Genomic DNA, 25114 nt, shown 5'->3' on the forward strand with positions numbered 1-25114 from the left:
CAACTAAATGTCCTACAGTCTGCTGTTTATTTATACGGGCAAACGTATGGCTGTAGCAGTGATAAATGGGTGGACTATTCCATCCAAACTTCCAGGGGCAAACCCCGGTGGGAAATATGCTGTGTGTTAACAGGGCATACGTACAAATGGCAACGTGCAATGACACTCCTGAATAGCTCTAATACTTTTCAAAGGATTTGCACAGGAGAACAGCCGAGTGGATTATACCTACAATGAGCTAGCTCCAGCACTTTCTTCATTATTTGCAGAAGATTTACCAGCTAATGATACATTCTACTAAGAATTATTCAGGTGGATGTAAACAGGAATTGTGCTAAGATTTTCATGTTCCATTCACTTCAGACAGTTTTTGCTCTTAAAAATTAACCTGTTTTTTATTATTAATTAATTAATTAGTAGGCTTATGTCAAAGAAGTTCCTAACTGGTAATTTGGTCCAAACCATGTATTGCAACATATATACCCTTCCTTTGTAGGTGTAATTTCTTTTCAAGGGCTTGCCACTATCTAAATTTTTTTTCATGACCTATTCTCAAACTAACATTAACATCTAAACACCCAATAAATTTCCAGTTTAATGCTTTTTTTCTTCTTCAAGTACCATGGCTGTCCTGCATATGAGATTTCCTGATTTATGATGTGTTCCTTTTCTCTCATAATTAACGCAATTTAGCAAATGTCTCATGACCCGATGACAAAATTTTGTGGTAAGACAGGTAATATTCCAGCTGGAACAAGACGGAAGAATTGTTAACCTGCCTTTGACCCCCTTGGACCATATTCAAAGATTAAGTAATCTTAACCCCAAATCTTAGAAGACTGAAGGTGAAAAATGGGGCCAGGTGTGTGTGTGTGTGGAGATAGCCCAACCATATATTTACAGAGGTTTAACTGCTTAAGAAACTGATTATAGAAAAATCTCAAAGACCTTGTGCTTGATTTGAAAACTGCTTAAGGAATAGGGAGCTCAAAATAATTAGTACGATGCCTATTCTGTTTTAGGGACACTTAGGACAGCTCTGACATAAGACAAGTAACAGGAGGAAAGGCCCTTGTTAACTTGAAAAATGGCTTCCTTTAATGACATTGGCATAGGCTTCAAGTTAGAACAAACAAAGCCCAATGGTGTCACAATCAATAAAAGCCTAGTTGGACATCTAAATCACTTCGAATTCTAGTTTATGACCAATTATTTTGTGTACTCCAGCATTAGGCACCAATTCAGCGGATGACAAAGCTTTTACTTCCCCGTCTCTCTGAAATCATGATTAAATTTTCTGTCCCAAATGGTTTGTAACAGAATCACCTCACCGCTAATAAACAACATGTGGATGCCTAACACTAGAGAATTTAGTCATGTGTCCAAAAGCATTTATCAGTGAAATTACTGAGTGGATCATATTAAGGGCTTAAAAAAAAAACAAAAAACACTTAACGTTAATCAAACTTGCACCTCTCTGCTAAAATGCTTCCATTACAGACACAATAAACTAATTGAAGGAATAGGAACCTACATTTTGCTTTGATGTTAAGCACACAGAACACAAGCGAGGATTCTTCAGTTTTAGTGATTTAGATATATTGTAGTTTATGTCATTAGTTCACAACTAATTAGTGCAGTTATTTTAAGGGCCCCAAACAGTTAAGACAAGCTGATTCTTTCCCCTTAAATCCCATAGTGGCCACACTACAACGTTTAAAACATTAATAATAATAATAATAATAATAATAATAATAATAACAACAACAACAACAACAACAACAACTATTATTATTATTTGTATTAGGGCTGTATCCACCCTTATTCAACCCACTTGGAGCTGCATGTTCTAAGTACATGTGGCCCAAAGTGGCTGTGGTGATCCCACACTCTTTCATTAACATGCCCCTCCTAAGCTGATCCACACAACTAGATCAACAGGGATATGGGTTTTGTTTTTTTTGAGGGAGGGGAGAGAATTGCTTGGGAGATTGGACCAGGCCCCTGAACTGGGGACTAGATACCTTTGCCATACAGAATATGACTCCCCTTAAAAGAATCATTTGGCATGTTCATTTTTTTCATTTGTAAGATAGCAACCTTTAGTAGAATAGTACTTATTGAGAACAGATTCACTCAATGTGAAGAAAGCCAATTTTTCAGCCCTTTTGCTTCAGGCTCTTCAGTAGTTTCAGTGCAAATATAGAAACAGACCAAACCATACAATAAGCACAGCTCAACCAGGATTTGGTCTTTATTCAGTAAAGATCATTATAGTACATTTTGCCCGAGTAGGGTGTTAACTTGAGATTTTGGCCAACTTCTAATCTACGTAATTGTATCTTGCATACTGAAATTCCCCTTGCAGTTTTCAGCTAGATATGGTATTTGTCACTTTTCTGCTAAAATACAGCTGAAGTATGCAGTACATCACAAACATATGAAGTCACAAAGAAGTTCTGACATTTGTTTTAAATACATTTTAGTTATGTAAAATGTGAACTGTTCTGGTAAGTATCAACTGAGAGAGGGGCCAATTTGCAATTATTTTGATCCAGCTCCAACATAACTATGGAATTGGACCATAAGTTTACCAAAAAAAAAAAAAAGAGAGAGAGAGAGAGAAATAAATAAAATACAAGCAGTGTTTTCAGATTTACACTGTGATCTTTGGAGATAAATTATATATACCATCAATTTAACAGAATCAGAGGAACAGTTCAAAACATCTCAAGACTGATTAAAGCTAAGCAATTAAATCCAACCAAATATCAAATAAATAATAGCTTCTTTTATCAAACTATTTTTATTTTAATTAAAATAAGGTAAGTTACTGGCTTTCCAGTAAACTGCAATGGTGCAATATGGTAATGTTGCCAGAAATTAATTATATTTATAGTTGAGCAGACACTTAAATTTATGCACACATGGATGCACAAGGATTCCTTCAGACTATACACTCAAAGGTTAGACAACTTTTGCAATATATTCATATCCTCTAAAAAAGATGAAAAACAAAATAAAAATCCTTTTGTCCTAATGTTATTTTATTCTCTGAAATCTGCATGGCCTCTTTATGACTTTATTCCACACTCCTGCCTTCCCAATTCCAGTTGCCTACCACAGAGGCAAACAAGGCGAAAAGGTCTATTGTAACATGGTGCATGAAGCATATCAGAGTTTTAACACAGTACTCACCTGGTAAGCTCTATTTATTTGGTTTGCTGCCCAACCAGCGTACTTCATATTATCTTTTTTCATTTTTGCACTTGCCTTGGAATTGGAAGCAATATGGCTGGCAGACTAGAAAGAAGACAAAAAACCAAATCAGCAACAGAATCTTGCAAAATAAACCTGAATATTGAATACACATGGAACATGATAAAACAGTGCAACGGGGAAAATGTGAGCATAGGTATTAAAACAAAACACATTAAAGCAAAAACTACAATATATCTTAAGTTAATGGTTTTTTATAACAAGCAAGTAAGAAATTGGACATTGTGGTTCTGCTAGTCTCTCTTTTGTTCCAAGGTAGGCACGGCAGTGAACTTTTAATATCTCTGCAAACAGCAGTTCCCCACGCCACTTGGCAAACCACTTTTGAGAGGCAGGGCAATGTCTAAATCAGTTTGTATATTGCATAGGGATCTGCTGTTCAAAGACAAACTCAAACGTTCATGATGCATTCACAAGCCCTGAGTTGCGTCTAAAGCAGCTCTCTGGATTCCAGCCATACCCTTAACAATTCAGAAAACTTGGAAGCAAAACTTCTAAAACCGAAGGCCTGAATGTGCATGAATATCATGCTATTTAAGTTACAAGTTCTAAAACACAAAATGTAAGAACTTCAAAAGAAGATTTGCTGTTAACATGCGCAAAGCAGGAATGATCTCGTTTCCAGAAAATGCGAACATTTAGGACGGCGCATCCTGACTACTAGTTCTATGGAAATTGTTATTTGATCTGGCAGCATTACAGAACCTCAAATCTTGTCAACAGGTAGTAAAAGCAAGCATCACCACAGACCTTGAGAGGGAAAAGGTTTCATCTGCAGTTTTATAAGATAAGTCAATATTTGATCCTCTATGCTGACAGCAATAAAAAAATGTTTTAATCGTTAAGTAGCCCTATTCTTATAAATTCCATAGCACTGCTGTTTAAGTAACATTAGAAGGAATTTGTAGCACTATTATAAAAAGTGTGTAAGCTGGAAATCAGCACTTCAAATACCGAGAATCCTTTACTTAATGCCTTTTTTTAATATAAGAAAGCTTTGTCACTACAGCAGTTGTATGCACATCGTATGTTCTTAGCACAACAGAACAAGAATACAAATGGTGGTTCACCCCAGAGTGCATTTGGTGTAAACTTAGTTATTTAAGTTGAATGCAAAAAGAGGGCTCCCTGCCCCGGAAAAAAGGCTTGAGGTTTGTCCAATTATAGTCCTGCCTTTATCTCCCAAGAACTTATCGTCAAGAAGGGAACCTCAGTACTGTTGCTTCTCTGTGGTAATGAGTTCTCATGCCCAGTTCCCTAACAGGACATTCAGAAGGAGGAGGAAAACGGAGGATCATATATCCTAGCTCCCATTCTTGACATGCAAGTAGAGCAGCAAACCACATGAGAAGCTTGACCCATAACAAGTGAAAACAATGTGTGTGGCTCTTGCAATGTAAGAGTATGAATGGAAATGTACAGTACTTGGGCATAGAATGAAACAGATCTGTGCACTTATGATGTGATAGTTTAAGGACAGTTTTCTTGCACAGAAAGTTTATCTGCATAGGAAGTCATCATGTACACTGGAGGGAATAAGTCTTAGTGTATCAGAACTCTTGAAGGTACCAAAATAAAGCCAGAAGAAAAAGGACGGAGGAGGTGGTGGAAGTACTTTGGCGTGCACATACTCAGAACTTTCCATGCAGTAAAATGAGGCGTGTTTACACTAAGAGTAAAAAAAAACTTCACAAGTCTCTCTCTCTAATGGATCCGTTTTAAGATCCTATTGAAAATTTGCAAGACGCTATAGAACAATTTAATTAGTAGGAATTTTTAGTTACCTTAATGCTTCAGCTAAATACTTTTGTACTGTACTTGAAATAGAATTGCTAAATTAAATGATTTAATACTTCAATGACACTAAGATGTGCTTGCCTATAATGATAGGAAGAGAAAAGTTGCTTTATTTGTTGGTGTTATATAGTTTGCTAAGGCTAGGAAGAAACAAGCCAAACCCGACTTATGCATCACACCTGACATCACACTTGCATCAAGGAGCATGGCATGTTTTTCCTGTCTCAACTCCACTTGCAAAGCTTTAAAAATCAAATTAATTATTTGGGGGGAGGGATTAAATGCCTTCATACTCACCATATAAAGTCCAAATAATGCTCTCATGTTTCTGTTGTTCAGCTTCAAAGCCTGTGCAAAATATTTTCTTGAGAGCTCAAGGTTTTCAAGCCCTCCTTGGGTATATTTAACCTGTTTCAAATGCAAGATTGATGAGCATGTTTAATTTAACATTATGAAAAGTTGTTCCACTTATAATAAATCCCAGAAATGGAAATGTGAGCTTTTCCTCTGAGAGTGAAAAGAATACCAGACTAATGCAGCTTGAAGAATGGAGTTAAAACGTGTAAGGGGTATTTGATGCTTAACTAAACTATTAAAAAAACAAACCAAGATGACAATTACAGTGGTACCTTGGTTTGCAATTGCTTTGGATTACAACTATTTTGGATTACAACCACATCAAAACCGGAAGTGTGTGTCCCTTTTTTTTGGATTACAACCAATGGGGGGGGGGGGGAGAGGCCACACGGGCGAAAGCACGCCTTGGGTTACAACCTGTTTTGGTTTACAACCGGACCTCCAGAACAGATTATGGTTGTAAACCAAGGTACCACTGTAGTGGAAAACAAAACGTCTCAGTACAACAGTCCGCTAACCAAATATGAGGATGCAAGCCAGCGGTAGAAAAAAAGAATGCAGTAGAAGCCGTGGGAGACAACAAGTGGGCAGACTGCAGGGACAACATGCCTTGCCAACTGGCCGCTGAGCAAAGACAACTGCTAGCTACCCAGACTGTCCTGAAATACTCACCTCTGCAAATTGCTGGCAATATAAGTGGTTGTGGGGGTTAGTCATCATGAGTTCCTCCAAGCAAAAGGCTGCCTTTGCATAACTGAAGAACAAAACCAGAAAATCACACCATTATTATTATTATTATTATTATTATTATTATTATTATTATTACTAGTACTATCACCACTAGTGCAGTTACAGGAGCACGGCAATACAGTGGTACCTCAGGTTAAGTACTTAATTTGTTCCAGAGGTCTGTTCTTAACCTGAAACTGTTCTTAACCTGAAGCACCACTTTAGCTAATGGGGCCTCCTGCTGTCACCGCGCCACCAGAGCACGGTTTCTGTTCTCATCCTGAAGCAAAGTTCTTAACCCAAGATACTATTTCTGGGTTAGTGGAGTCTGTAACCTGAAGCATATGTAACCTGAAGCGTATGTAACCCGAGGTTCCACTGTAGTGATGTTTTTATACTCAAAGTTTTCTTCTTCATACAGAAGAGAAAGCAAAAGCACAGGTAATGCAGTTTATGCTTTACACTCTTCTGATATTAATATGCAAAGAGGGACTCACAAACCTCACTCACAAGCAAGACACATGGCTCCAGGGCCCATCTGAGGCTCATTATCCCACGATATATGAGCTTTACCAGTTCCACTCTACACACTACAGCAGAAGAGGAGAAAATACTCCTGAAACTTGTTCGCACTTCTACTCTCTTCACCTCCCCCCTGCTATGCAACACTTGAACCTACTATGTGTGGGACATTTTTCTTCTCATGACCATGCCTTCCAACATATAAGGCCATGTGGAGAAACGTGAGTATAATAATATGTGAGTAAAATAATTTTATTATTTGTACCCAGGAAAGTGTCTGGGAGGAAATTGCTGAAATGTCTGGGAAAACCTGGATGTATGGCAATGCATGTCAGAATTGTAGGTTTTGGCGAATTCCCTTAAAAATAGCTCAGAAACTTAATTTGCAATAAAAAATAAAAAACAAGACCAACAACTTTTGTGTCCAGATTCTCACATTTTGAAATATGGCAACCCTATTTGTACCCCATCCATCTAGCTGAAACTAGGCTGTGCAAGGACACAGCCAGAAGTGATTCCTGCAATTGCAACAGCTGAGAAAGGAGTGCATTTGCTGTGAAGCTGCTGCCAGAAACATCCATGCACAGATGATTTCACAAGAATCTGACCAACAAGTGTTTCAAAGACATGCACCAGTAGTTGTGTAGCAAACTGTAACTGGAAAATGGTTAGATCCAAGCCAGTTTTAGTATCCAGTCATAAAATAATAATAATAATAATAATAATAATAATAATAATAATAATACCCTGCCCATCTGGCTGGGCTTCCCCAGCCACTCCGGGCAGCTTCTAACAAAATATTAAAATACAGTAATCCATCAAACATTAAAAGCTTCCCTAAAGTATTGCTAAACATTTTCACCAGGGCAGCTAAGATCAGTACCCTTCATTCCCATTAGCCTTTGCTAAGGCAGAAGATAAAAATGCATACTCAAGACACTATTGCACATTACTGCAGCAAATGCAAGCCCCAAACCCACACTCTGCTAATTAGTTATTATATTTCTAGTTATCTTTCAAACAATGGTTCCTATAGCAGCCTACATAGAACTGAAGAATTAAAAACCTTCAAAAATGATGCCAAAATTTATAATGATTACAAGAGCAAGCAGCAGTCAGGCTTACAAAGGCAAAGATAAGCATCAAAGGATGGAACAGAAAAGCACCACCTTTATTCTTAAAAGCAGGACCTCAAAAACACATTTAAAAGCAGAGCCACCACACAAAAAGCCTTGCTGTTTACTGAAGACAGCCTGATATCAGACACCATCATGGTCTCTTGGTCTGGTGGATTGATTTGAAGCATGAATAGCCAACATTGTGTATTCTAGATTTTGCTGGACTAGAACCCCATCACTTCATTTGACAGACCCTGAACAATCTCCCTCTGAGGAGGAAGGATGAGGTAAATACAAGTGGGTAAAGGTAAAGGTAAAGGTACCCCTGCCCGTACGGGCCAGTCTTGACAGACTCTAGGGTTGTGCGCTCATCTTACTCTATAGGCCGGGAGCCAGCGCTGTCCGCAGACACTTCCGGGTCACGTGGCCAGCGTGACAAGCTGCATCTGGCGAGCGAGCGCAGCACATGGAACGCCGTTTACCTTCCCGCTGGTAAGCGGTCCCTATTTATCTACTTGCACCCGGGGGTGCTTTCGAACTGCTAGGTTGGCAGGCGCTGGGACCGAACGACGGGAGCGCACCCCGCCGCGGGGATTCGAACCACCGACCATGCGATCGGCAAGTCCTAGGCGCTGAGGTTTTACCCACAGCGCCACCCGCATCCCTAATACAAGTGGGAGGTGTTTTTTAAAATACTCAGGTCCTAAGCTATAGGACTGGGAGCAAGTGCAGCTTGTAAATCACTAGCATATGATCAAACAGGCCAAGTCTTGCAGCCCTAGTTTGGATCAGCTGCATTTTCCAGATTGTTTTCAAAGCCGATCTACATACAAAGTATTGCAATAGTCTATGGACATTAGCCAAAACCTTTGCTCATGCAGCCCACATCCTCTAACACCCAGGAATTCTATATTCTTAGCAACAGGTGAGTCACTAGTGCATTACAGATTTGCCCTTGGCACATTCTCTGCTGTTAGAAGGACGCACTAACCAAGATCATTTAAAGACAAAGGGTGGCATTCAAATAGGTTTTATCCACAGTAGACCCGCTGGAGTTAATGAACATGATTAAGTTAGGTCCACTAATTTCAACAGCTCTACTCTTGAGTAAAACTAAGCTGAACACTACCCAATCAAGCACGACGCTAGGTGCGGCTGAACCCATTTAAAACCAATTATCTTAGGCACGCTTTATTCTTTGCTAAACTGTAGCTTTTCTGCGTAGAACATTTAGAAGCAAGGCTTGGTAATTACAGGACAAAACAGCACTTTCTATGAGATGGGAAGTATGTGTTCATATTATTTGCTTTTTAACAGTGGTGGGAACCTGCAGTCCATGGGCTGAAAGCGAAAAAAGTGGGGGTGGGGTGGGGCACAATGCAAGACAGAAGGAAGTGTCAGAAAGAGAAATAATAATTGGTTCTGGCCTTGGCCACACTGCCAGTGTGCAGCCGAAGAGATTATGGCCAAGCGAATGTGGCCCTCAACAGAAAAAAAGCTGCCCACCTCTGGTTTATTGTCATAAGTATTTATAATTTACCAAAACAGTATTTTGGATAGAAGTAAAGTGAATTTTAATATAAATAAAAATTTTAATGTGCTTGCATTAATAAGTTCTTATTTCATTATTATTTTTTAAGTCACCTCTAATTTTATCCCCCCTGATGTTTACAAACTTTGAAAATGTGTTTGTGTGTGTGTGTGCACATTAGCCTTTTTTTCTATGCGGGCTTTAGTACAGGAAAGCTTCTGCCACAATAAAATTATTACTCTTTAAGGTTGTATAAGAGTCTGATGTTCGAGCTGTAAGCAAACTAATACGAATTCCATACATTTTGCTGACTCTTAATTAAATAGTAAAAGTGGCATCCTACTTGATCCTCAGTTGACTTACTGAAATCAATTAATGACTTTATTTTAACCTCTCCTAGCTGACCCTTTAATTCTGCCACTGATCTATCAATTTTTTCCTCTATTTTATCAAGTTTATTGTCTAAATTTTTTTCAGTATCTTTTATCTCTTTCCTAATTTCCACCAGGATTTCTGCAATATCTAGTTTAAATTCCTCCTGTTTTGAGTTCCTTCTATCTGTTGGGGTGGCTACTGCCCCTTTCTTTCCTGCCATTTTGTCGTCAATTCAAAGTCTCTCTAAAATCAATTAGTGACTTAATTGCCTATTGATTTCCATGGGTCTTCTCTGAGTATGACTTAAATTGAGACCACAAAGTTTATTATAGTACTAAACATTGCACAAAAATATCAGGATGTTTGTTGCAGGACAATTTCTTGACACACATTGGAAATCTGAACACTAAAATTATCTATTAAATTCTATTGTCAAATAGGTCACGTTATTTCTACTGTGAGAAACAGCTGTTTTTCGAAACCCAATGGAATGGCTGCCTTTTCTCCTGAGAATCTCATTATTTGTCTATTCTCTGAAAAGGAAGGAAGGAAATATCATAGTACAATTTAGACCTGGGCTGAAAAAATAAAGACAAAAGAAAACCACAATTATTTGCCATGGAATGAAGGTCAGAATTAATGCCGTGATATTAGAAAACTTGAACTAAGGCTTTGAGCTAATCCACTCACACTGGGATTTCCTCTTGTCACTAAAGCAATAAAAAGCTAACAAAAACATTAAATATCCAATAAGAAAGTTCGTCCAACACTCAACATTCTTGACTGCATGGTGTCTTTTACCCAGGAGAGCAAATACCCATTTTAAACTTGCAGATTGTGAAGAAAGCACTAGAGTAGACTTTCAAACCATATCATTAGTATGATTCCTCAAAGAAGAAAATGCCTAAACCTTACATGCAGTTCATGCATGCCACTCCTTAAATATAGAGCATAAAACAATTTAAGTAATGTTGCTAAACTGTCAGCCCTAGCTGTCTGTAGCTGTTCCCTCCCCCCCCCCCCCGACAGTTTCACCTACTAGGTGAAATTTATTCCCATCACTATCAAAACAAACACAAAAAGAATTTTCTGTCATTTAAATAAAAAAGAAAATAAAGGGACCTGGCAGCCACAAAAGGCTACTTAGGATATTGCTTATCCTACTAAAATGAAATTGTTTATTTTCCAACAGATGCCTTAGTTACTAGTTTCTTCCTTATACATAAAAAAAAACACACTCTTAGTTTTAGGCTTCGCAAATAACTTACTCATGTTCATTGATGTAAAGTTCTGCGAGTTCATGCCAGGCTTCTTGGTCACCAACAAATCTAAAAACAAAACAAAACATGGAGAATTCTGCAAAATGAACAGCAGGGAAGAAAAAGTAGTAAATCAAATGTAAATTCCATTTTAATTAAAAAAGATTTATCAGAATAGCAAAACACAATACGTATTCTTATAAAACACTCACTGTTCCAGATACTCATTCAACTCTCGGATGGCTTCTGCATTTTTCCCCTGGGCTTTTCGAATGGCAATCTTACGCTTTCTTGCTGCCTGTGGGTTGACATTAACAGAGGATTATGTGCTCATAATTCCCTGGGTTTTTGTGAAGCAGGCAATTTGACTGTGCAAATTATTATCTCAATGCCGGAGGAATTCCACTGCAGAGCAACTGCTCAGCTGGAGTTTATAAATATACCCTATGACATCCTGCTGAGAGATTTAAAAACTTCTTGCTGTCACATTGCGTAGGTTTTACTTTTCATGTGAAAACTGTATGGAATCATTTCAGCCAAATAAGCGACTGTCCAGATTCTGATAATTACAACACAGCAGGGGATGCTAATCTTTATGCAGTCCAATGTCTGCCATCCTATCAGTTCTTGTGCTGTGTCTCAGGGATAGCCAGGCACTGAGGACATTTCACTACAATTTCCCCCAGGTTTGAAAAAAAAAAAATATATTTAAAGTAGCATTACATAACTAAATAGACGTCTTGGTTTGCTGAAGCTGCCTCTGCATGGTGCGAATGACAACAATGCTGTGCAAAGGTTTTCTGACAGTACACAAAATTTTGTAACATTTCAGTTTCCCTAACACAGCTATTTCACCTTCAAGTTACCGGGCAGCTATTTCATCAAATTAACAACTTCATAATAGGGAAACAAAGAGTCACACCCTAAAACTTTAGTCTGGGAACATAAGCCATCAGGCAAATTACTGAGCCAACTGATCCAGCTTTTAAAAAACTGACTTCACTTACAGCCGCAGAGCTGACAGTTCATTACCATGAGAGGGGTTCTTTCTTTCCACCTCTGAATGCCATTCCTTCAGAAACACACAAGGAGGGCCTCCTCAAATGGTTTGGAATCAGACTTTCCAGCGGCTGCTGCTCTATTTGTAAACCACAGAATTCCCACACAACAGAAGCCATTCAGACCCCTAAGCCCTCCTGCTAAGGGAAACCTTATATCCTTTTCTAGAGCACATGTATAAACTGATCATTATCTTGCACGAACTCCTAGCTGACATTTGATCACATCAGAGGACTACAAAGTTTGGTCGAGAGTGTGTAATACCAGGTTCTAAGGTCACCTGTATCATGCAGTAGATGGAATTCCTTGCTCTACAACCAAGCAACTTTCGTGAACTCCAGGAATTTTAATTGTTCAATAACCTGCTTCTTTCAGCAGTCTCAATCCCCTCAAAAATGAATTTTTAAAAAACACCCCTTCAAAATATGTTTTGAGCAGTGAAACACTACTGCTATATATCAATGTATTAAAGTTATATTGTCTATTTGCATTAGATAGTGATATATTAATTTACATTGTCTATAATGAAAGCCCATGTTATGTTCTTATTGAAGGGGCTTTTCTTTGAAACTTTGTGAAATTCTGAACTTGATAGATCTTCTGTTGTTATAACTTGAAATACCTTTGTGTGCTTGGCCAACTGACTTGCATATCGCCAGTTTGAAGAGACTCCACAGTAATCAGGCATTTATTACACCCCCCTAAATATGTGACGCCGTTCATCTCCTTCAACAATCCAAGTCAGATCATAGCCCCAAACATCTAGAGCCCTGACTGCTTATAGGTATAGTGCCAGAAACAGACATAAAATGGTTTGTGCCCCATCCTATTATACTACCCACCATCCCTAATGGAAGAATGGATACCCTCTAGTTGTAAAAACATGGAATTTGCAGGTTTAGAGAATCAAAGCTATTTCATACACTGCAATTTCCAAAATAAAAACTAACTGCTGTATTGAAAAAGCCATAACTATTCTCTCTCTCTCCCTCCCTACACATACAAACATGCATAAAAGGTCTGATGTGAACTACAGTTCAGTATTCTTTGCACAATCCATACTTAAAAGAGAAAACACAACCTACTGTTCCTATATTATAGGACATACAAACTGGCAGCATTCAGACAATAAATCACAGTTAACAGTTGGTCATTCACGAGCCAATCACACCCACTTTACTCCTCCCCACTAATGCTGGGGAGAAACAAACTATAATCCCTTGCTTAGTGTTATGTCTGAACCTATAGCCAAGGTTTGTTCTTGGCTTAGTGATGGTGGTTTGAAGAACAGGCTTTTTATCCTATTCCAGTAGTATAATGAATTTAGCTAAAACTGTTTGGAATACTTAAGATGATATTTAGGTGATGCAATTTACTTAGCAGACTTGCTCCAACCTCGACTGTCTATAGTCTTTTCAAGCAAAGTCAGTACTGTTTAACTCAAGCTTCACATAAATTTTTAAAACCTGCAGAAATTCTTGTGCAGATCAAACCTGTCTATCTTCTAATCATTCCAACAGAAACTATTATTTCTGTCCTACTATGTATTCCATTACCTGTAGAACAATATATATTTTAAAAATAACCAGAAACAGGAAACCCATTCATCTCTAATTGTATGACAACTGATTCATGGAACTGCCACCAGCGGAAAAGTATTCAGATAGTATTCTTCACTAGGTGGGTAGGAAAGTGAGAAAATGATTCACTTCAATAAGCTAGAATGTGTCTGTAAAAGTATTTGGAATTCATCTCAAAACAAGAGATTCTTGAGAACTAGTCTGACATACAAGAGGATTCCCCCCCCGCCCCCGCTTTTCATTAAAAATGTACTTCAGGACCTGGTCAAAATGTGTCTGCAACCAGATCCGTTTTGCTTGACCGTGCAGAACTGGTGACATAGAATTTCCCCCTATCCATTTCCCAGCATTCAGAACAAAACCCTACAGAGATTACTGGCTGGCTCTGTAAAGCCATCATTCTTAATGGAAAGATATAGGTCATCTTAAAGGAACACTTATGCTATAATTAGTATCAAATGAGCCAAGGTGCTTTAGTATATCCCATATTTCTTTATTAAACAATGAACTATTCCAAACTATTCGTTTAAAAAAGGCCAATAATCCCCAATTTGGCTCAAGAACTAATCCTCCATTTGTCATGATTCTTTTTTTAAAAAAAATAGCATTAAGTAGACTCAAAGTGAAGTGAGGATTTGAACATGTGTCAACTTCTGCATTTGATTAACAAGAGAAACTGACACTAAATTTGGAACGAGCTTTTACCAGGAGGGGATTTTGAAGGTGATGACTTTCATGAGAAAGAACTCTGCAACATTTTAGATTGAATTTAAAAGAAAAAACACACAAAACAAAGCAGAAAATATGTAAACCTGTAATCCTTAACATTGCTCATAACATTGCTTTTTAAAGTGAAGATTAAGTTATTTCTCCAAAGATGGAACACTGGATTCCTCTGGATCTCTGTAATGTGAAGGAAGATACCATTATGGTGGGGTGAGGAATTTTTTTACTTTGGACTCAATAGTTTCATGGCAAACCTCCAGGAGCCGTGTATTAAAAATAAGTGTTGCCAAAGGAAGAAAGCTCCTTGGCATGGAACACAGATCACACATGTACTTGTATGCATGATGATGGCATGTTGTTGTTGTTGTTTAGTCGTTTAGTCGTGTCCGACTCTTCGTGACCCCATGGACCAGAGAACGCCAGGCACCTCTGTCCTCCAATGCCTCCCGCAGTTTGGTCAAACTCATGCTGGTAACCTCGAAAACACTATCCAACCATCTGATTATGGCATAGTAGCTCATAAAATCAAAGAGCCCAACTCCAATGTAAAGCAGTACCACGGCACCTCACAGCCACTGTTGGCGTCACTGCACTGGTGGTTTTGGACAGGTCAGTAAAAGTACATTTGCTTGACATTAACGGTGACAGGGTAGAGATTCCCTCCTGATCACTTGTATCTTTATGCTGTGAACCGCCCTGAGATCTTTGGATAAATGTCTTAATACAGACATTGACCATTTTAGGCTTATTGGAATAATTTTTGTTATACAATCTGGACAATATTTCCGTGTTCAGCACCCACTGACCAGTATCTGTCCTGTGACCAACATTTGAAATAAAAAGCAAGTAGGTTCACCAAAGGAACATCAAAAAGCACTAGCTGAAACAGTCAGGCTACATTTTAACATACTCAGAATACCATACTGAAGTTTAATATGCATGTACATCTGAATCTAACACATATTTGATTCTGGACTTTTAAAAGATTATCACACTTACTCCCTATTATTTGCAAAGTCCCAAACTATGAAATAACATACTTGCTTCATACATTAATGCCATTAATTAAGGCAGGGAGGAGTCTTAATTTTATCTGTTATATATATATATATATATTTTAAAAAATCATCTGTTCTCCTTGCTTTGTGAGAGAAACAAAGCAAAGAACATTTTGAAAGAGTATGATCTCCTTTTACTCAGAATTTTTATTATGCCTTAATTATAAAAATATATTAAACAAGTGCTTCTTCTTTATATGTTAACTGTTCCAAAGACGAATATGTAAAGCAATGAATTTGCAGAACACTGGAGAGCACAACTGAGACTTGAATACTTCTCAATTTACTAAAATTATTAGCATGTCAGAAAACCAGTGTTAAGCATAAAAAACCCTGAAACACAGCAGTATATGTAACACAGTGCTAGGACTTCCACGTTTTGCTATAATAATTGTTGTTGCTTATATTTGTTAAACGTTTAAAAACAAAATTATATCTCAATTTCATATAGTAAATAAACATTTTAAAGGATTATCACCTCCTTTTTGTTGATCCATGCATTATGATGGGTACACAATATTGAAAGATTTTCTCTAACTGAAATGACTGGAACTTTTTAGGGAGGTAGGAAGCAATGAGTCGTTTCCAGAAGTTTAAAATCCCTAAGACCAGGAGATATGGGAAACCAAATGCTGCACTCATTTTCTTTCACTCAGTCACTTTCTCCTGATATGATTGACTTTCAGAACCCAACTTCATCTGCTTTTTTCCAGTAACTCAGGATCACTTTTTGGAGAACGCTCTTGGTGCAGTGAATTTTCAAACTGGAAATCTAAAAGACGCACATCAAGAGCTTGGAGGAAGAGATGAATTCCTTTCCAAGGATTCAACTGGCTGAAGCTAATGGAGTATAACAGAACCTGGACATACATAAGACATATTGCTCACAACTGTTTTTTCACCACATGTCAAGGCTACATGGTCCTTGCCTAGCACCTGAACTATGACTTTCAAGTGCCTCATTTTTAATTTAGGGTTTTAAATGACCCTATCATATTAATTTAGAAACTGAAGTCTTTAACGAATGTTAAAATGTTTGCTCCCATCTTCATTTCATAGCTGTAGAATGCAATAATGACTGGCGCTAGGATGCACTTTTCTATTACATAACCTAGTTTACAACTCTCTGTACCCTAATGGAAAAAGCTGTTGGATATTAAAGTTGTTTTTAATCCTTGTGCAGCCCCTATCTTTCCTGTTTCAAACTGTCAGCTCCTGCAATGCATGATTTTTACATGACTTATGTGAACAAAAGTCTATGTTTCACTTGCCAAACAAGAGAAAATGTTTAATATATCTAAGCAACTCCATGTGTCAGCACACCAGAAGAGACTGCTTTAAGCTCAAGTTAGTGCCAAGACAAACTCAGCAATAGTTTCAGTTTAAAACCATGAAGCATTTATTTTCCTACAGCAGCCATATGTGCACATGGAAATAATTAACAGGTAGATGACATATAAACAACTCCAATACCTGACAATTTATCAAAACTTTCTACTTAACCTTCATTCTTTAGAATACAAAAATCAAACTAGCCAGTACCTAAATAACAGGAATTTCCTCAATATTGTACAAATTTTAAGAAGGGTAAGAAATGCAAGTAATCAGATGTTCTAATATTTCAATATGTAATAGTACTCTTTTCAGAATTACTGTCTGGCAAATTTAGGATGCTTTTGGAAACAGTAAGAGAGGATTCATAGTCAGCAGAAATAATATAAAAGTACAAAGATGGGCGTGAAATGAACAGTGTCATGCTTCCAGAAGGCATTGTATCTTATTGCTTATTAGAGACTTCATTGTCCATTAGATATCTGTCACAACACATAGTATGAAAAAAATAATTTTCTACAACCTTGTAGCCAGCATGTGAATGCATTTCCATATTACCTATCTTCCTGGACTATTAAAAAATCATGTTCTCTATACAAAGCAACTGGCATAATGCATGAATTCAAATTAAACAATATTTTCAACTGGCCCCAATATGACAACTACTCATATTAAGAATGCACTGAATGGAGTTTTGCTTTTCATCAAAATTACTACTTTTGGTTCACCATGTTCAGCTGGACTTGTTTTAAAAAGGCTACAAAACTGTCTGCAATTTGGACCATTTATTTTCAGCTAACAAAATTATTTAGATCCATTTTTCCCTCCCAAACCAATAAAGATTTCAAGACCAATGCTCCATGAGTAAAGTTCCAATCAACCCACTGCCTTTAATTTACAGCTGCTTCCCTGTCTCAACTCAGAAAGGGGAAAAAATATGATTAAATAAAACTCACATTTAAACCTCCAATCTAGTAATAGGAAAGCATGATTCCAACCTTTCAAACAATAACTGGCCCTATAAAGTTGTCTCTTCATTTACAGCCAATCCAAGAACATGGAAATTAAGCCTCCAATCAAAGTTACCGACTTTCAGTGCTAAAATTTTCCAGGAAACATTTTACAGTTAACATGGACAGGTAAAATGAGCATGAGTACACATTCTATCATCTTCATTAGCAGGACTAGCCCTAAAAACTAAAAATAAATACATACCTTGTCTTCTCTAATCCACTTATAAAATGGAAGGCTATGACTATCTATATTAAACTGAAGGCTGGGCCCATTTAAATTAAACTGAACAAGAAAATTAGTCAGATAGATTCCTGAGAACAAAGGGTTGGAGCCAAAGGTGTCCTTCCATGAACAAACAGAAAGGAGACAATGTTCATCGATTCACCTTCCTCACTATACACCCATGTACTACCTCTCACGCTGTTTTTAAGTGTTCTCCAGTCATTTAGTCCAGACTATGGTGGGGAGGTGGGAAGGGCAGTGAGAATTATCTCTCCCCCATTTCACTCAACTCTGTTGAATACTGCTGGATGAAAGGCCCTTCTGAGATTGGAAGGGCATCTCTAGATCCAGGCCAGATTTTCAGTTATTTGCCATGGAAATTGAAACTGTTTTAATCCCTGACTGGGAAGCACGACAACACTTTTTCTACTTGTTTCAGCAAACTGTGCAGATCTACTTCACTTCCCTCTCACACAAAAAATAACAATTCAAAATTGCAAACTGGAAACTTCAAAAGAGTTGAAAAATAATACACTGAACTGTTGTTGTTCTTTAATTTGCCTTCTGAAATGTGCTACATATATTGGTATAGGCGAGAAACATTGATATAAACTCAGTACACTATCAAAGAAATATATTAAATTAAGATATTTCCCACTTCAAAAATTTTAACCCAGGAAGTTCAACAGTACTGGCAGGAAGTATGCAACTCAAATGTCATTTATCTGTTCAACTTACAGTATTAGTTGAATCTTCTTGTAAAATCCTGTCATATAGCTGGACTGCATCATCATACCTGTTATAAGGCACAAACAAAATATTTGCAGCTTAATTCATCAGAGCTCTAGCAACTCCATATAGAGCCTTGCACCCCAACCCAGCAAAAGACGCACAGGGACACAACTGGTGCACACCAGGTTCCATTAAACCGAATGGAAATATATTCAAGATTCAAAACTCACCCTTCTGCATGTGCGAATCATTGCACCTTATTCAACCTGGATGGTAAACTCTGTTCAACACCTTACTTCATTGTGTTCAAATTTGGTTGTACTTTTCAATGTGTTTTCTGTATTGTTTGTGATTACTTTTGTTATGTTTATAATTATGTAAATCCTTTCATGCTGTAAGCTGCGTTCAGCATGGTTTTTAACTATGGGAAGGCAGGATACAACTAAAATGATAATGATGATGTAACCCCATGGGTGGGTTTGTTTATTGTTTTCCATTACTGAAAAACTGTTCTAAGCTGTCTTGATCATTTGATTTCAAAGTAATGGGCTATGAATCTTAAAAATAAATAAAAATATACTTTTATCATCAGCTTTACTTTCTGGCCAAGACAACAAAGACAAGAGCTTCAAGATTCTGGATCACCCAAAGGATCCACTCAGTCAGTACTATATACTCTGATTAGCAGTCACTCTGCAAAATTTAGAAAGCCCTTCTCACAAAGATGGCAATAATTTAAACTGAAACTTTGGGTGGAATTCAATATAGTGATAAGAAGACTGGGGAGGAGAGCTAAGAAAGCCCTGTTACACTCATGGGAGTCCTTGCTCTGGTTTCTGCTAGCAGAACAAATAAGTTGATTCTGGCCCACTCTGTCCCTGAAGCATGGCTTCTCTTCTTCATCACCAGAATAATCTCGCTTGCACCAATAATCTCTTCAAAGAACAGCCTTGAAACATATGTCACATTTTCAAATGCTTTCCCTTGCCATATTCCAGACCCAGTATTAAAGACAACACTGGGGCAAGGGGAACTCCAGCTTGCAGAAAAGCAGGCAGCCATGTCAAATGCTTACATTCTATTTTACCTCCAGTACATAAAATTTACATTTCCTGATGGGAATGCTACCTGCTGCCTTGTGGGACATCTTTGGGAGAAGAAAAGCCTAAAGAGTAAACCCTACACAAATCGGGAGTGGAGTCCCTAAGACGGTTGGGTGGCATCTTGTATGGCCTGCTTCCATCAACTCCTGCAGCCAAGTTGGAGCCAAATGTATTGCTTGCTTTCCTTTGGAACACATAAACGACGCCAAGAAGAGAGACTTGTTGCCCGGGAGCCCAGGACCTCCATACACACTGCCCAGGCTTGCACCCCCCAGAGAGGTCACTGTGGTGCTGCTAACGTAGCAAAAACAATGTGAGAGGCAGCAGTTACAAGTTACTGCTATCTGCAGCCACAGCAGGCGCTGTGATTTTCCAGCAACTTGACTTCGCTCCCAGAGTTGCCCTCTATGGTTTCTCAGGCCAGACAGATGCCAACAACAATTAAAAAATGACTTTAAGAGGTCTCAACGTCTCTCACACACCCCACCTTTATCAAGCTTGTGTTTCTCACACATACCACTGTCATCGCCAGAAACATTTTAATGAATTTTGTGGCACAAATCTGGGCAGCAGATTTAAAATTCTGAGGACCTGTTTATGATTATATCTATGTGGAGCTAAGAGTCCCTTTAGTGTCCCATTTATTTCACTATCAGAAATGTCTGCTTTCAACCTTTTCTCTAAAATCTAAAGTAGAGAGACTTATTTAGAAAGAATCCCCAATATTCCAAATCTACACTGGAGTAGATCAAATTATCTTATGAAGAAGGAACACAACTGAAAGAAAGTGACTGTGTTATTGTAGTCTAAGGTAGTTAATACATTTTAGAAAATATGTACAGCAATTTTTAAAAGTATCTTATGTAACAACTATATCAAATTCTCTAAAATATTTCCATGCTAAAGTTTATTTGTATACAAGTGACAATCCTATCTCCATGTGCACAGAATTTACTCCCTTCACAGAAATGTTGATTGTGGCAGATGATTTTTTTAATGCAGTGTCTGGAAAAGATTTTTTAAAATTTAGTTACCTCTCCATGGCTTCAAATCTCATGCCTGTTAACCGCTTAACTCTATGGCTCCCAGGGAATTGCCGTCTTAGCTCTTGAAGACAAAACTGTATTTTTAAGAATAACACAAAGAAAAGGGGGGAGGTAAGAAACACAGTTTTCTTTCAAGTTGGAAACCAAAATCTGAGTGATGTTTATTTGAGAACAGTAACTGAGAAGCTCATTTGGCAGCAGTCTCGCTTAACACAACACTAAAGTACCATATCAACACTTCTTCAGCAATGTTTTGAGAGATACCAGGACACATAGACAGAACCCAGGTTTCATGCTACAAAAATATCCTGTAGTCAGTTTTTTAAAAAAAGACACCCCACTCCCAAACAACCCTACAATTTATAAACAAGGTAATTCTTTTGAGCTTCAACCACATAATGCAATTTGCACTCCTGTGGAGAGTTATGCAATTCAGAGAAATTAAGCCCTTAATTGACTAAATCTACAACCTAGAAAGTGACTTTTGAACAGTTTATTACTGTTTTGAACAGTGATGAAGCAATCATGATGTACCAAAGGAAGGTGAAAGAAGGCAATAGCCAATAAAGGTTAACAAGAATGTGTATCAAAGTTTTAGTAATAACAAAGAAGGAAGTGTTCCTTGCAAATCAACTCTAGGGGTAGCAATTGTGATACTCTGTTTAATGTTGGAACTCCCAACTCCCATCAGCCCCAGCCAACACAGCAAATGGTCAGTGATGAAGGGAAGCGAAGTCCAACAACATCTAGAAGGTGTCATGTTGGATATTCCCCTCTAGCTTATTGTCCCCTTTGGTATACATTTTGTGTCAATGCTCTAAAATGGGCACATTCGAGTATTCTAAGAAGCATGGTTTCAGACCCTGCACAAATTGTATTTAACTAAGGTAGCACAAACTCAGGACAGACTTTCCTACTTTCCCCCCTTCTATTCTATTTTCTCCTAAGGGGGAGGGCAGCCAGAAAGGAAATGAATAATAAATATTAAAGGCAACAGCAAACAAGGTCCTACTTTCACCTAAGGCAAAGAAAATGGAGACACTATCTTTTCACACACAATTATTGCAGGTGGCTGTCCCAAGCAGCCATGAATTTGACCTCATGGTGTGCTCTTTTCCCACTGTCTATCAAACGAAGGATCTTTATTTGTGAACTACGGTCATGCATGGAGGGAGAGATACTGCAACAAGCTATGAACAGCCATTATGTGGTAGAAACAGTCCTAAAAACTACGATGAATAGCAAATAGAAATTGCAAAACACTTCATCTGGAACCAATGGCACCTATTTTTTCATAACAGAAGCCTCACATTTGTTGAGTTTCCTAGTCAGGAAGTTAAGAGTGCAAACCCCATTCTGGTATCAGGTGCCTGCAGCTGTGGCAAAAGATTAGTCAGAATTATGGCTATTTTGAATGTCCTTTCAACTAAGTATGTGGAACAATAAAAATCATAAGTTTTCATTAAGCCTTTAAACTGTTCTCGGTGTGGAGACCAAACAGTCACAGTGCTTGCATCATGCTGTGTTTCTTATAGGACACTTTGGGGCCAGAAGTTCAAACTTAAAACTACTGCAGCAATTATTAGCGTGTTTTTTAAAAAAAAACAACAGGTGTGAATTTGTTTGTTGGTTCCTTTAGGAAACCCTTCAGTAAAACGAAGGGAAATGTTCTTCATATCTATTTTTATTATGTGTTCTAAAAAATTCCAGATTAACTTCATTACTACCACCATATTAAAACATGATAATCATCAGCGCAACATAGAAGGTTAATGCAACTTTCTGCCTTCAAACATTCTTGTTGATCCTGCGAAGCCACGGGGAACTAAGGATGATTTTGAAGGTAACTACTTTATGCTGGCACCCTTACAGCAAAACTTTCTAGGCTGCATCCTCACGCATCTTGATTTATAAGAGCAACCAGGTTTGGGTTGGCTGGCTGATTGGGTCCTGGGGTTTGCAATTCGCTGTGAGCTGCATGTTAAAGAAGAATTTGAGCAATCATTCTTGGAGAAGGGCCCACTAGACCAAGACAACTGTGCCAAATACCAACTAGTTACCAATATGCCTTTTTGTGATAAGGTGCTCCAGTGGATGGTGGTCATACAACTCTAAGGCCTCTTGGATGAAGCAAGTTATTTAGATATGATTTCACGTTAGGGTTTGGTACAACACTACCATTGGCAACCGTTTTTCCAGGTGAGAGTGCACAACATGCAACCATGTTGATTCCCCTGGCCTTCTCAGAAGCCTTTGATACCAGTAAACATGGTATCCCCTCTGGACAAACCAACTGGGATCAGAACTGGAGGAATTGCACTGCAGGCTTCTGTCCCTATCTTGACAATCAGTTCCAGAAGTTGGTACCCAAAATATCATATCCAGATGAAGCTGCAGATGTGCTAAATTACTGCCTGTAATCATCAATGGACCAGTTGGGGGACAATAAGCTGAAACTGCAGTGGGGGTGGGGAGTGATGCTCATTCTGGGGTTACACTATCCCTAAAAGATCAGATTCATAGTTTGGGTGCTATTAAACCTGGTGGCATTACTTGGAAGCCAAAGTGCCCTTTGTGGCTTGAAGTCAACTGAGTTGTATCCCACGCTGACCCACTATTGATGGATGGCTCCTTGATCCAGCAGAGGACTCCAGCAGCAGAACATGGAGAGTGAGGCTCCCCCAACCACTGTGCCCTTGAGGAGTGTGTGAGAGAGAATGGGACTTGCAAGGATTATGGTGAGTATGTGAAAATCGCCAGAGTCCCAACTTGATCAAACAGCCTTCCATCATGGACAGACCCACTGCCCCTGAAGCAATCAGAGACTGTTTGATCTGGTTCATTTCTAGGTTCTAATTACAAGAAGACCAACTACTTTTGATTTAGAAAGCTATTTTACTTTATTAAACTGTGAGTTTCAAAGAAAATTAAACCTACTTCTTTTACTATCACCTCAGGCCATCTTGAACTCAGTTTACATATACACAAAAACACTGTCCTAGTTTATTTGAAATATTTCAAAAGTGGTTTCAACTGAAGACAGAAAGGATATGAGTGCATGGGTGAAGTGATGCAATACAAAAGGGTCTCCCTTTTAAAAAACCCTTTATGTTGTAAAACATGCTTATCATTCTCTACATCTTGCTTTATATACAGCTGGTAGGACAGATTTTGGTTGAAAATTAGGAAACTCTTAACAGTAAGAGTTTTATGGCAGTAGAACCATACCTAGGGAATGGGCTCTATCCCACCATAAGTCTTCAAGCAAAGGTTGGATAGCTAGGTTGCTCTAGCTCTGGATTTCTCTCATCAAGGGAGGAGTGAAACAGATGGCTTACAAGCCCCTTCCAACTCCATGATTTTATCATGGCTTTCTTTTTATTGGGTGATACTGGCAAGATCTGAACGAACAGTGATGTTAACTGCATCTCACTTTCTACAAACCCAGTCATATTTGAGATATCAGAATGAGATATTCTAATATAATAAAATTGTTCCAAAACTGTGTTCATAAGGTATTGATAAAGAAAAACAACTCTCTTATTCTTGAAATTACAATTAGCTTAAAAATTCATAAATGATCTTTTTCTCACATTCCCTTTATACTTTTCCTTGAGCTCACATCCACTGCCAAACTAAGGAACAAACTTTCAGCAAGAAAATTCTATATACGTAATTCGAACATTTACATGGATCTTTCACCAGAAGTTGCTGGTTACAGAAAAAGTATCAAATTCCCTAGTTTGTAGGTCTCCTCCTTTTTTACCAAAATGAAAAGGATTTCCACAATACAAACATTTCCGTAGCAGCTATGCAATGAAACCCACATGCAAAACATTTACTGTAGATGGCACAAAAAAAAATCAGTAGATTGAGAGAGGTACCTTTCAATCATTTGAAAAGTTGACATACACTGAGATTCTGTATCAACATTTTCTTTACAATATAGCAGCTAACCTATTATTTTGGCACCCAGCTTGTATCCAAGTACTGTAGCTGTAAATATTTTTAGTACTTTTGAAAGACCTGTGATAATTATAAGCAAAATATTGGTGTAGGCATTATTTCATTTAAGGTTCTACAAGCCTCCAGGTCTACACAATCAAAAAAAAATCTCATTATTAGTTTTCCCACAATGCTTGTGTTCATGCTAGCCTCACTGAAGGACCTAAACTGCAATAGTTTATCAGTATAAAACGGAAGCTAGATTTGTCATGAAGGAACATGACAGTTGTTAGTTGTTTCTTTAAAATAAATAGGAAAAATATGCACTCC

At 38.0% G+C, this 25114-nt stretch overlaps 1 protein-coding gene and 1 long non-coding RNA gene across 2 annotated transcripts in view; one reads left to right on the forward strand and one right to left on the reverse strand.

The window, feature by feature from the left end:
* LOC310849342 overlaps nucleotides 1–25114 on the forward strand; it is a 431248-nt gene that overhangs the window by 137630 nt on the left and 268504 nt on the right. The gene's annotated exons all lie outside the window — the stretch shown is intronic.
* Nucleotides 1–25114, reverse strand: part of EMC2 (ER membrane protein complex subunit 2) — a 43005-nt gene that overhangs the window by 4714 nt on the left and 13177 nt on the right. Inside the window, exons 4-10 of the mRNA XM_083749404.1 lie at nucleotides 20828–20913; nucleotides 18697–18754; nucleotides 11180–11265; nucleotides 10977–11036; nucleotides 6106–6187; nucleotides 5374–5484; nucleotides 3199–3303 (exon numbers count right to left, since the gene is read on the reverse strand). Of these exons, the coding sequence (XP_083605530.1) occupies nucleotides 3199–3303; nucleotides 5374–5484; nucleotides 6106–6187; nucleotides 10977–11036; nucleotides 11180–11265; nucleotides 18697–18754; nucleotides 20828–20913 (588 nt within the window). The remainder of the gene's footprint in view (nucleotides 1–3198; nucleotides 3304–5373; nucleotides 5485–6105; nucleotides 6188–10976; nucleotides 11037–11179; nucleotides 11266–18696; nucleotides 18755–20827; nucleotides 20914–25114) is intronic.

The sequence above is a fragment of the Podarcis gaigeae genome (assembly GCF_964106915.1).
Source record: "Podarcis gaigeae genome assembly, chromosome: 7".
Taxonomy (NCBI): Eukaryota; Metazoa; Chordata; class Lepidosauria; order Squamata; family Lacertidae; genus Podarcis; species Podarcis gaigeae.